The 13,484-nt window shown below is 36.4% G+C and overlaps 1 protein-coding gene across 10 annotated transcripts in view; it reads left to right on the forward strand.

Moving 5' to 3' along the window:
- Positions 1 to 13,484, forward strand: part of LOC145694663 (uncharacterized) — a 278,706-nt gene that overhangs the window by 59,631 nt on the left and 205,591 nt on the right. For all 10 annotated transcript variants that reach the window (XM_081771132.1, XM_081771131.1, XM_081771129.1 and 7 more), the window contains exons 4-6: positions 1,091 to 1,204; positions 9,817 to 9,948; positions 11,532 to 12,202. In XM_081771132.1, coding sequence (XP_081627258.1) covers positions 1,091 to 1,204; positions 9,817 to 9,948; positions 11,532 to 12,202 — 917 coding nt within the window. The remainder of the gene's footprint in view (positions 1 to 1,090; positions 1,205 to 9,816; positions 9,949 to 11,531; positions 12,203 to 13,484) is intronic.

Genomic DNA, 13,484 nt, shown 5'->3' on the forward strand with positions numbered 1-13,484 from the left:
ATTAATACAGTTTCGAAATATTGTATCATTAAGTATTTCAATCAATGTTGCTTTTTTATATATAATTGGTAACAAGTCTTATATTTAAAAGAAGAAAAACACATCTGCAAGATTTTTCCCGATTGCAAAAGTTGGCTTCGAGGTTCGAACCTGGTTTACTTTTTCCCGAAGATACCCGAAGTTGGACTTAGAAAATTTTTGCCTCAAAACAGCAATAAAGAATGCGCTCAACCTTTTTGAGACAAGGTGTACACATACAAGAAAGAGAGAGAGATTGATTGATTGATGAATGACTGCATGAATTGCCCTCACATGATTATTTTTAGCTTGAACTTTTATCGTTTGCATAATTCAACTCGTCTAAGAACTGGTTGCATCCTGCAACTTCAACTTTTCCTCTGTTTTACCTCTTACTGTTTGCGTGGACAAAGGCACAGGAAATTGTACCATGACCACATCGTAGGAAAGTCCTTGTTTAGCCTGCTCTACGTTACGCATGCGCTTGGTTGAATACTAAACAAAATCTGATGCTTGTACTTGAACATCGGTTTGGCTGGGTTTTTCTCTGTTCAGGCTGTGGGCTGAGAGTGGCAGCTGTCGTAAGTGATCTTGTAATGGATTAATTGCTAGTTTTGCCGAAGATACGTTTAACCAAATGGGAATGCAGATTGTGTGAAATTTATAAACTAGTCTTTTTTTTATTGGAGTATTATGTGGGGAACATATGCAGCCGGTTGTTAACAATTGCAAATTTACAGCTGGACAAAGTAGGCGAAAAGGGTTAAGGAAATAAGCATTGAATTTATACCAATAAATTCAGTGTTCGGAAGTTTATACATCCATAAAATATATTATTTCTCTTTTTCATATATTATTCTTATAATTATTTCTGCTTAATAGTTTTATGTTTTTATATAGTTATTCAATAATATTATAAGAAGTACATTAGCAGTCAGTATTAGTGTTTTATTTCAAAATATGCGTATGGCTTTCTGTAAGTGGTTTACCTGTCTAAGTAGTTCAGTTTCCAGTGGAATTAAAGGCCAACACAAATAGCTTTCACTGTAGATCTTTTCCTTTTACTTTACAGAATAATATATGTCGACTTTGTGCAGAAGAAAAGAACAACAAGATTAATATATTCAATATCTCTGGAGAAAGTGTGAATATAACTACCAAGATTCAATTATGTTTAAATATTACAGTAAGTATTTTTCACTGTATTTTGTTATATTATTTTCTTCCAGTTGGCATATTTTCACTGATTTTCTCTGTATTATATTGTGTGTTATCAGTGTATAATATTTGTACATTACAATTTCACTTATAGGGAAGAAATGTATAACAAATATTGTAGATCCGCTAAATTTTTCACTAACTTCTTAATTACCAATCAAATATTAAGTTGTACTAAGGTTGGAATCTATCCGTATTTTACTACATCGGGTATACTTGGTTGGTTGATTTGAGAAAAAAATAAAGTGAAAACTTTGAGTTTAATGCCCCACAATTGTGCCTGCTAAGCTCAGTGACGTAACTGGGGAAGAGGGCAAACGGCGCTTGTGACCCGGGCGACGGATTGGGAGGGGGCAAAATTGGGCAAATATTTGAGGAAATGTTTCGGTTTGATTGGTCAGGGGGGCGCTAAGGCGAGTTCTTGTCCCGGACTATAACTAGCGTAGTTACTTCGCTGGTTAAACTAAGGGAGACGATGATTCAAGCAAGTGAATGATGATGGAAGAATTGGTGGAATGAGAAAATGGGAGGAAACGTGGTTTCCCCGACAAAACCCACGAACACGATGTTGTCCACCACAAACTTACTTGCCGGGGATCGAACCAGGGACCCCACGAACCAGAGTTAAGCGCTCTGCCATTGACCCACCGTGTCCCCTTGGTTGGTTGATTTGGAGTTCAACGTCCCATTTAGTGTCGAGGCTGTGTAGGCATGGACCTGGAGGTTAATGTGGGATCAGAACTAGAGCTCCCACTGAAAATCGAACAAGGGTCTCCCACGCCGAAGACACGTACGCTAACATCTAGCCACCAGGGAATTCATCGGATTTTCTTGAACTGTAATAATAGTATTCGTTCATCCTATGTAATTCTTATACTCAATGAATTCCTTGCAGATATGAATAATTTCGAAAGAGTCATTGCTTAAAGCATAAGAAGAAAGGATATTTTTTTCTTTCTTTCGCATGTTGCTTCATTAGATACGAATGGACTGAAATAACAGTAAAAGTGATCTAAAGACAGAAGCTGAATCTGTGAAACGTGCACCGTTATGATAATACAGTCACGTAACAGCGTTGCAGGCATATAGTGGCGAGAGCTTGGTGAAGGAAGATAAACTTCGCGCGACGGGTTTTTGGCAAGACTGCAGTAAGAAATGGAATACTTACGAGAAAATACAACTAATTCCGAAGGCCCATCACCGAAGAAACGAAACTTGTTAATTAGATTCTATCTTGTGTCGAACCATTCCACTGGATCGTTATTACTCACTTATATTTTCCTTATTGCAATATTAGTACAGTATTCGCTATTCCCCACAAAACACGAAAGTAATAAATCTAAACAAGTTTTGTTTAATTTGATCAGAGTTTTAAGTTCGTATAAACTATTTTCAATACATGCCTGCGCAGTCACTAGCCCGAGAACTACATTATTGCACCCTAACTCAGTTTATAAAACGGAAAGTAGTTTAGACTTCCAAAATATATATTATCTATTACTTCAGTAATATCGAGTACTCTCTGACACACATCAAAATGACTCCTTCGTGAGTAAGTAAGTAATCAGCTTTCCCACCTTTGGTACCTAAGAGCAAGGTTCGATTCCTGGAGAGAGCATATATGGATTGGATCACACATTAAATTGGAAGTATGTCTCATACAAGCTCGTTCTTGAAAAGGTAAGTTGAATTCTAAACTAACCAACAATCAAAAACTAAATCTCAAATACAAAAGCATTACATCCAACAATAAGAGAAACTATTGAATAAAACCAAAATGTAATATTGAACATCCCATATTAACACCATAATATCCAGCACTTTTCTAAACATTCTTTGTCACATAAAAATCGATTTAACTTTACTTTTACATGAAGACTTTGTTACCCTGATATCCTTTATAATAATTGTTATGCAGATACCACACTGATACAAGGTTGACACTGTTGTCAATCCACAGTTGCGCAACATTTGATTATTACATATTTCAAATGTACATGTAAATCCAAAGCATACAATATAACACTTGTCACTTAGTGTTGTAAACTAAGAACGCTACAAACATCTAAATTTTGATGGCAAATGAGGCAGGCATTCAATGCACATCCAAAATACTTTAGCGTATAATATTATGATCTGATGTGACTAATTTTGAATGAATACAAACAAAATAACAAGGGATTAAAAATTTGACTTGTTTTCGAAAGCCTTTATTTCGTAAAGGTGCTTAAATACAGAGGATGTTCAGCCTACGTTTGGCCGATTTCGTTCCTTCCCCCTCCCGGGCAGAATGGCGTGGCGTCCTGCAGTGTTGTGCAGTGGCTTCCTGGGAACGGAGTTGTTTTTCCGCGCGGATGACAATAACACACAAAACAGGACCATTGTTGTGAGTGTTGTGTTAAATTTGTTTCCAAGTATGTGGGTTTCCGCTTTGTGACCAAAATGTCGTCCAAACTAAGCCCGTTTTGGGAAGGCTATGTTGCAGCTCTTTATGACGCCCATTTTAGTGTTTCTGTCATTAGAAAGCAGTGCAAGAAGAATGGTTGCAACATCAGTTTAAGTGGAATAAAAAATGTTATTAAAAAGTACAAGGTCAACGAAACTTCACCATTTGGATCACCAACGAAGTTGCCTACTCTCTGTTTCATTTTATGAAGAATATAAAACGGAAATGACGTTCAACGAGCGCGACGTTGCCACTTATAATGAGTATTAGGACGCCGATTTGAGAGAGAGAAAAAAAAACAAGAACATAAACCAAGCAGCGCAGCGGTAAGCGACTCAGTAATAATAATAATAATAATAATAATAATAATAATAATAATAATAATAATAATAATAATAATAATAATAATAACAATAATAAAATAATAATAATAAGAAGTGTAAGTACTTACCATACGTAATTTACTCTCGGAGGCAAGAAACACCCAAATCGTCTTCATCCAGGTCCATGTCCTGATCTTTATTAAAACTGTTGGCTGCTTCTTCGTCACTTTCACTTTCTGAATCACTATTTAAATCTATAATGAGTCTGTCATGTACAATTTCGATCAGTCCATCTGCATCCCACATTTCTTTCTCAATTTTTTTAATGTGTTCAAAATAGTTTTTACAGTCTTCTGAACTAATTTTTTTTATCCCTTCCTCGAGCAAAATCTGAACGTCAGACAATTTAAATGTTTTATTTTCTGAAGCAACATGGCCCTTAACTTTACTCCACACAAGTTCAATAGGAGAGAGTTCACAATGATAAGGGGGCAGACGAAGTACTTCGTGTCCGGCTTCCTTTGCAATACGGTCTAGTCTATAGGAGAAAGCAACCTTATTTAACATTTCTATTCAAATTTGTTCCAGTTTGAATCACATTCAACACCTTTAGTTTTTAACCACTCCACAATTTCTTTTTTACTATATGATTTCGTTGGGATTTTTTCGTCCTTTACTGAGTGTGTGGGAGCATTGTCAATTACAATCACGAAATTTGGTGGTACATTCGGAGGGAGTTTTTCTTGGAAATATTGTTCATATTTTTCTGAATCTAATTCTCCGTGATAATCACCTGTTTTTGTGCCGCGAAAAACGAGGTCAGCTCCAGGAATTAACCCACTCTCAGTCATTGCATGAATAACTATTACCCTCCATCCCCCTTTCCAGAAGTTGCCTTGACGCCTGAGAACAAACCTTCTCTCCAAGCTTGGTTAGCTGTTTTGATAGTAATATCATGCCATGCCTTTGACTTTGTGTAACCAGCGTTGACCCAGGTTTCGTCAGTATAAACAATGCACTTACCTTCTTGCCTTCGTTGCTTATTATTCTTCAAATATCGATGCCTCCATGCGATAATATCCTCTCTCTCAATCAACAGAGATTGGCGCTTACGAGACATAAAGCTGAATCCCATGTCAAGTAGAAGGCGATGCAACGTCGATAAATAGGCAGGTCGTCGTCCTCTGCAATAATACGATGAATTTTCCGCAAAGAAGGAAGCTCATTGTCCCTATACATTTTATGAATTTTGCGGCGTATTGCTGCTTGGGTAAAAGAGTCATATTTCTCCAGCCTTGTATTTTTATTGTCGCTTGGTCTTTTCTTGCGTGGAGTAGAAACTTTTCCTTTAGTGCGATCGAATTCCTGACGCACTTTCGATATAGTTGTGATTCCCACTAATGTTGCTTCAGAGGTCTTCCTCAGTGCTTCTGAAACAGTTTCAATACCCCCCTTCACTGCCTGGTTTCGAAAATATGAATACACGTTTAATAACATTGTTTTCTCACCAGTAGAACGAGGTTTCCCTTTCTTTCTTTGCTTCTTATAACAATGTGGGGAATTTTCAGTCATTCTCTCTCTCTCTCTCTCAAAAAAAAAAAAAGCACTATAGCAGTTAAAAAATTAACTACTAACAACACTAATAATAAAATAGATAACACACGAAGTAACTATAACAAGAAAAATATACAAAATAAAACAAAACAGAAGATACGCGCACCAAAAATTCACTGAGCTAGCACAAATCAAAATGAATGAAAACTGTCATGCGTAGCGCTTCCGACGACCAGCGACGTGGCAACAACTGAGCTCATGTTGCCAAACTTACCCTATCGTAAGAAGTTTAACTGATAAAGAATGAGTTTGCATACCTCTATTGTTATTCTAACAATCAGTCTGCTGTCAATCAACAAAGCAGTCTTGCTAACAATCAGTTCTTTGTTTATCTGCTGCAAAAGTTTCTACATTTTAAAAAGTTTTTCGATACTCTGATATTTAAGTGAGAGTAAATTTGTCAATCTTACTTGCGTCATGCTTTTTCTTTTGTCATCGGCTACAGTTAGGGTTGCAAGTACTTATATTATTGTGCTAGCTGAACGTACTAGCTATGCTGGACACTCGAACAATTTGTAAACTGTCACGCGAGTCAACTCTACAGTTTAATTTGTTTTTACCACAATCTTGGAAAACATTTTAAATTCCGTCACTAACTGAATTCACCAAAACCATTTTTGGTTTTAAACCGGCTCGTTTTTCTACTAATAAATCAGCAAACCTAACATTTTTAATAAACATATGATACCAGGGCCGTAACTTGTGAAGGGGGGCAGGAGGGGCAACTGCCCTCCCAGGGAAGCTCCCCGCCGTTTGAAGGGGAGCCCATTTTAAGACAAATTTTCTTACTAGATATACGATATGAACATGAAATTATAAATGAAGCATCAAACAAGTTCACTACATTACATAAACAAAACAGCACACAAAAGATAAATAAAATAAGTCGTGGGCTCATTTCAGTAAAAAAAATGTCTACTATTGGGTGTCCTAGAAATAATATTTATTCGTATAGCTTTGAGGTTTGTCAATATTGTCCCCTTAATTAAATTGTCATGTATGGAATGGAGCCAGGGGCGTACTAACGGCCCAGCAGACCTTGCGGTGCAGGAGTACCCTCAGGCTCCGGGGGAGCCATAAAGTGTAAGATAAAGATGGAAAGAGGGGCCCCAAGAATTAGAAAAACAATTTTTCTAGGGTGCCCAAATACGCGTATTAATAATTGCCCCCCTCAGAAAAAAATCTAAGTTACGGCGCTGTATGATACTGATTGATAGAATTGGATTTGAAGATAGAATTGCATTCCTTTTCTATCAAGGAGTGTGTAAGAAAATTGAATGTTAGAAGGGTGTAGAATCGGAAGGGAATTATAAACAACTAAAATTGCAAGGCTATCTGCTTATTAAAAGAAAAAAGAAAAGAAAAGGCGAATTTCAGCTTTCTAAGTTGAGTGGCTAGTAAAATACTCTTTTTTTTTTTTTCTTTCTTGGTATAGTGTCATAATCAAAGTAATATGATAACAATCTCAATTGACATTGAGGTCTAATACAAACCGAAAATCTTTTCATTCTGCTTTGCCGTTTGGCCATACAGAAAATTGTATTACACACACTATTAAGTTATTTAATTAAAGATACTGTTATAAATATCTACATAAAGTGACCTTTGTCTTTCACTTCCCACTTGTTCCACGAATAGAGGCAACCGTAACCTTGTTGTACGAGACTATATGCACATGTTTTTAATCTTTTCTGACAGAAAAGTGCACTTTCTGCTACTGGCTACACTGGTTTGACGCGTCTGACGTATTTCCGTTTTATATTCTTCATAAGGTGAAACAGAAAATAGGAAGCGGGAATGCACTAAGGCCACCTCCACCATGCAGAGGAAACTTCACAAAATGGCAATGCAAGAAAATCCGCCAACACAAAGGTGTATGGCTAATCGTCTTGACGTGTCTTTGGGGACTGTTAGCCGGACGTTACACCGTCACTCAAGGTGGAAAAAGTCGTGAAAGCTCGCGGCCATCTTCTCATGGATGCCCACCAAAAGGAACAAAAGTGTAATGCCCGGAAGTTGTACGAACGGCATCTGGCAAAACAAAGGTGGATGTACGTCATAATGCTCGATAAAGCATGGATTTATCTTTCCGACTGCGGCAAACCGAGACCCATCATATACCGAGAGAAAGGCGCCAAGAACTTCAGAAGGTGGGTCTGTGTCTGTAAAGAATCCTTCCCAAAAGGGTTCATGGTCGTTACTGGCTACTGTTACCGAGCTAAACTGAAGATTCGTAGGGTGGCGAAGAACTGCAAAATAAATTCGCAGTATTTTCAGGAGCAGATCATGTGGCCGATCTACGAGCATGAGATTCCAATATCGATGATTGTGATATTGAGAGACCTTAGCGTAGAACACTCCATGACAAGTATGGTATTGTGTTTTCGGTTTACATGTAAATTTGAAATATGTAATAATCTGACGTAGTGCTATTTGGAAAAGTAGAACTTAATGTGGGTGACAACACTTAACCTTGTGTAATCCACACATCCAGGAGGTAATGTTTGGATTTACAGTAGCAGCGTCTAGAACATTTGTGGCACCTACCTCACCTGTAATTGGCTTATTCCGCATACGTTGTCGCGGTGTTACACTCCCGGTGTAATTCCACAAAGAGCTTACCAAAAGGATGGGATGGCTGCCGTCTCTCCTGGTATCTCTCTGCGTACACATGGCAGACTTCTGAGGCATTCCACCTACATTCGCCATAAATCAGGATTGTGTCGGTTTTTTCTGCGTTTGTAAATACTACGGTCTTTATTCTTACCACTACGACTGCTGCTATGAACTAGTACGATCTCATGGCTCGGCAGTCGCAACTTGCTCCGCGTCAAGAACTCTCTTTCAGATATCTCAGGTGGCATGCATACCGGAATATTGGCGGTCAAATGGTTCACTTTTCTTTCTGTTTACAACCATGAGAATCCATGGTCATATCTCCGTTGAAGCATGAGACAAATGGCGTTGTGTTTCTCCGCGTATGCTCATCTATGTTTTTGTGCATCGTTCCACTACAAAAAATTCACTTAGATCGTGATGTCCCATTCGTTGATATTGTTTCTTCCACATCATATCTTCGTTTGACGAGTCCCATTTGATGTTGCTGTTTACTGCAAACCGTATATCGCTAGCGTTTCTCGCTTCTGTGGTATTTCAGGTGGCACTTTTAGATGCCTAATGCTGTATGTAATAGTTTCAATAAATAAAATAAAATAAATCATAAAGCGACTGGCGAGATGAAGCAAATTCTTTGCCGGAAAATATGGAATGGAAAAATTTTGAAGTGCCATTAGGATTGGCTATGAGACAAGAGATAAAGCTGTCTCGTCTCGAAAAGGTGTCGCGAAAATGATGTATTGGGAAGAGTATTTCTGTTGAAAGATCTCTATCTCGTCTCCTGATCATGTTACGAAAATTCTGTTTCGTGTCGAAAAGTGTTGTGAAAGTAATGCCTTGTGTCGGCAAGTGAGTGTTTTGAGAGAGCTTTGTTTCGTCTTATTTATTGTCATGAAATTTCTGTATCGTCTCGAGAAGTGTATATGTTTCCATTTGAAGAGCTCTGTCTCTTATCTAGTCTTGCCTACGAAACGAGACGAGACTGAATTTTCGTTTCGAGATACGAGACGAGACAGAGCTTTTCCAATAAAAACAGATATATTTTTCTAGATGAAACTCCACTTTCAAGACGCTTCCTCGAGGCGAGATAGCTTTAAATTTTGTATCGTGGGCAATACTGCTCGTCTCATATCTTGTCACTAAAGTTCCGTCTTGTTTCGTCTTGTGGGTAATCATAAATACCACGTAGTTGTTCATGACCATTATTGAAATTGTTAATACAGCCTGTACTACGTAGTGGGTTGAAAACCTGTTCTTTAAGCTCCATAACGTAGGAAAGCGAAAAGGTAGGGAGAAAAGAGGAGAAATGTTTCAGGGACAGAAAGTAGCTGTGAACCGTATAGGTGGGTGCCATTTTGGCATGTAGAGTATGGGTATGGGCGTGGATTTTCTGTTTTCTTGTTTTCATTCATTTCTGTTAAGTATTTCTATGTAAATATATGTAGTTTCTGTTTACAAATTTTGTAGCATCCCTTGCTAATAAGTAGTTGTACTGCAGGTACAGAAATTGCTTATTAAGAAAATAATTATAAATAGATAATTACTGAATATTGAAGTACCTCCCTTTCTTATATTCGACAGGTATCAGTAGATGATGCGTTCTCTAATGAAGTTTGTATGGACTGCCTTGAATCATTAGAAAACTTGCATGTATTCCGTCTGAAGTGCCATAACATGTTGACAAGTGTGAAAGCAGAACCGTCAGATTCTGAGGTAAATATGATAAGTGAAATGAAGTGAAATCAGATAGAGATGATCAGAATTTGATTTTTTTTATGTATATATCGGTTGTTATATGGTATGTGGAATATCTCATCTAAAATAGGATTTTTTTTTTTTTAATAGTAACACTGTAGCTTGAAGTCATTACTAAAACACGTAATTGATGGCAAAATAGCCATAAATGGCAAACAGGATTGCGAAATAAAGGAGCAGAAATGTCTAAACGATGAAAAGGGAATTTGTAACTATAAATAAACTTATGTTAAAACATTGAAAAACTACAGTATAGTTTATATAATAATCAAATAAATGGTATAGATAGAATGAAATAAATACAACTAATTTTGTCGATAATACTTACCACTTAATATTGCTGGAAACTTGGAAATTTGGAACGCGTAAAGGGGCGACAGCTAATGAAATGAATTCATATAATCATTCTTCACTCTTATTTATAAAAAGAAACGACACAAAATGCTAAACGGAAGTACATTGTAGCACTTCATTTATACGCAGTTACATTAGTAGTTCAGAAATATTGAATGCATCCAAATTATTAAAATAAAATTATTGTACACCACCACTAGCTGGTCTGTTTCACTTCAAGGAAGTCAGTTGATGTTTTGTTTTGTGAAATAACAAATACGTAAAATATTCAGTATGTCAGAAATATGTTTCAGTTGTGAAAATAATTTGTCCATATCTGCAGAAGTCATTGGAACCTGCCTAAGGGAACTAATTTTTGAAGGATTGATGTCAATGTCACAATTGGATCATCTTCCATAACACACAGAATGTTCTTGTTTTTCCTGGCCTGGATTAGACCTTAACAATACAATCACACTTTCGCCGATTACGCATATTTTTAAGATCGTTCTTTTTGTCAAGGTTAGTAATAGTGTTTACCAGTTTAACAAAATATATAGCAATGAAAGCTAAATCATTCTGAAGGAATTCGTCTTAAGTATGCTGAGCAACTTTATTTGAGAACACATCATCGTAATCAAAAGTATCAAAGATTCTTTTGACTGATTCAAACCGAGCATAGCAGAGAGCAGCTGTAATCTATTTATCTTTCTCGTTAACATGATGTGGTGTGGCAGCGCAAATTCAGGGTCTGTTTTGCTTAAGATAACTGGTTCGCGTGAGGACTTTCAGAAATACCTTTTTCACATTTGACACAAGATCAAGATCGCGAAAATAAGAATTCACTTCCTCTGCAAATATATGTAGAGTATATTACAGACAAGCGACATGCAATATATTTGGTAGCAGAACCTTAAGATCTTTTGATTTGTTTTTCATGTATGCGACTCCATATGTGATACTGAAAAGTAACATAGACTAAACAAACACATGAAAGAATCATTATTCACATGAATTATTATTATTTGTCCATACTCTCAGTAACCAATTATAAAAGTTGAGTTTTGTTTATTTGTCGCTTAAATTTAGATTATTGCAAATGAGGATTTTGTGGATTTTGGAAATATAATTAATTACATTTCAACGTGAAAATAGTTACATTAAAAGTAAAGAAAAGATATTGAAATAATTTACTTATATATTTGCAGAGTCCAAATGGAGGAATCAATGATGATAGTCCTGGGTGTGTTGAATCATTTGAACAGTTAATTACGAATCTCGTCAAACAGAGTCATTTGAAGAATGAGAGCTCGTATGATGGACTCTCTGCATGTAGATTTGCATCCGATCCTTCAAGTTCTGTGAGTGAAAACAATAGCTCACAGTTGGAAGTATTAAATAGTGAACAGAAACCAAGCATCTGTGAATTGACCACTAGTGTGTTACGTGTTCCTGGAAGGTATGAAGCGGCAAACAATATAAAAGTCGAAATGGGTGAAATAGGTTCTAGTACAGATACCTGTGTGTTGAATCCTTCGCATAGTGAGAAGGAAAATTCTGGTGTTCTTGACATCTTGAATGTATTACAGGACACTATTAATCTAAAACTGGAATCAGTGGGAGAAGGTACTTGTAAACAACCAAATGATAAGAATAACATTGCCTTAAAAGGGGAAAGTCAAGTGCCTTGCTCTCTAAAAGACATGTCTTCTGTAATAAATGATGAATCAGCTGGTGATAGTAGTGAATCTCAATCTAAACTTACATCGAATAACAAAAATAATACTGTTCAAAGTAATGAATGTGCCAGCACTCTTGGCAAAGATGGATTAGACAATTCTACAAAGATGAATGCACAGGGAATAGGACCAGAAACTAGGTAAGTATTATCCATCATACATCATTCTAAAGTCTTTTATCCTTCGTATCAACTATTGTAACAGTGGATGATATTGGTTCCTCAGTATGAGATGCGGTAATTATATTATGATAATGATATTGAAGTCAACGACAGACCATACTCTTCGGTTGCAGAACGTGAATTGTTTTTGAATAAATCAGCTGGAATAATGGATGTCCAGATCAGAAGAATGTCGCTCGTAAGTATTTATTTACTTATTTATTTTTATATATTCTTAAAACGAGATATTTATAAGTCTAGTTGAAGTTAACAAAAAGTAAATAAAGGGAATATATATATATCTATATAGGGTTGTAGGTAACTCCACCGAAAACTTTGGGAGGTGATTCCTTATATGAAATGGAAGGAAAAAGTTCTAATAAACATGTGTCGAAATACGTCTCCTTTCAGAGTTATACAACGCCGAATATTCGAAAAATCAAGTTTCAAAACGGCCTGGCTTAGAAACTATACGGTCTATCCCAAGCGGTTTAAGAAATTACAGAGGAACTATTATGCGGTCTGTCTAAATATCCATGTTTCAGAATTCACCGGTACCAGCGAAATTAACGCACCGTTAGTACTTAAAGGAGTATCCCTATACCTCAACTTCCTTTTTACAGTTCGTTTCGCCGATAACGGAGGATAGTTAAACATGGATATTTAGATAGAACGCATACTAGTTCTTGTGTAATTCCTTAAACCGCTTGGGATAGGTCCTATAATTTCTAAATCAGGGCGTTTTGAAACGTGATTTATCAAATATATATATATACATAGGGTCTTTCACGTAAGATGAAAAAACTATTATGATGTATTTTGTTAGAATTTGTTGAAATTTGATAGTCCATTTATAACTAGTAGATACGGCAATTTTCTTAGGTACAATTAGTTTCTTGTCTTAAATTACTGAACTTATAAAAGCACTCCTGAAATCATTCCTTCTATTTGAAGGTTACTACGAAAAGAAAATATGTAGTAAAATCCACCTTTCAACATGAACAATTTTGTAACAACCCTTGTGACTAGATGGCTAGTTCTCTTGCCTTGGGTGCAATACCTGGGTTTGATTTCTTGTAAGGGTATCTGTGAGGTGGATCGCTCGTTAAGGTGCTACAGCTTCGTTGTTGTGTACTCGTAATGCTGGAAGTAAATGTTCATCTCGAAACATGTAAAGAGACCCATTCGTAAAGTTAAATTGATGCAGATTTTTTTTTTTTTTTTTTCTGAGATAGAATTTTATACCTATTGAAATAGAATT

The sequence above is a fragment of the Thermobia domestica genome, chromosome 9, assembly GCF_964235325.1.
Source record: "Thermobia domestica chromosome 9, izTheDome1.hap1.1, whole genome shotgun sequence".
Taxonomy (NCBI): Eukaryota; Metazoa; Arthropoda; class Insecta; order Zygentoma; family Lepismatidae; genus Thermobia; species Thermobia domestica.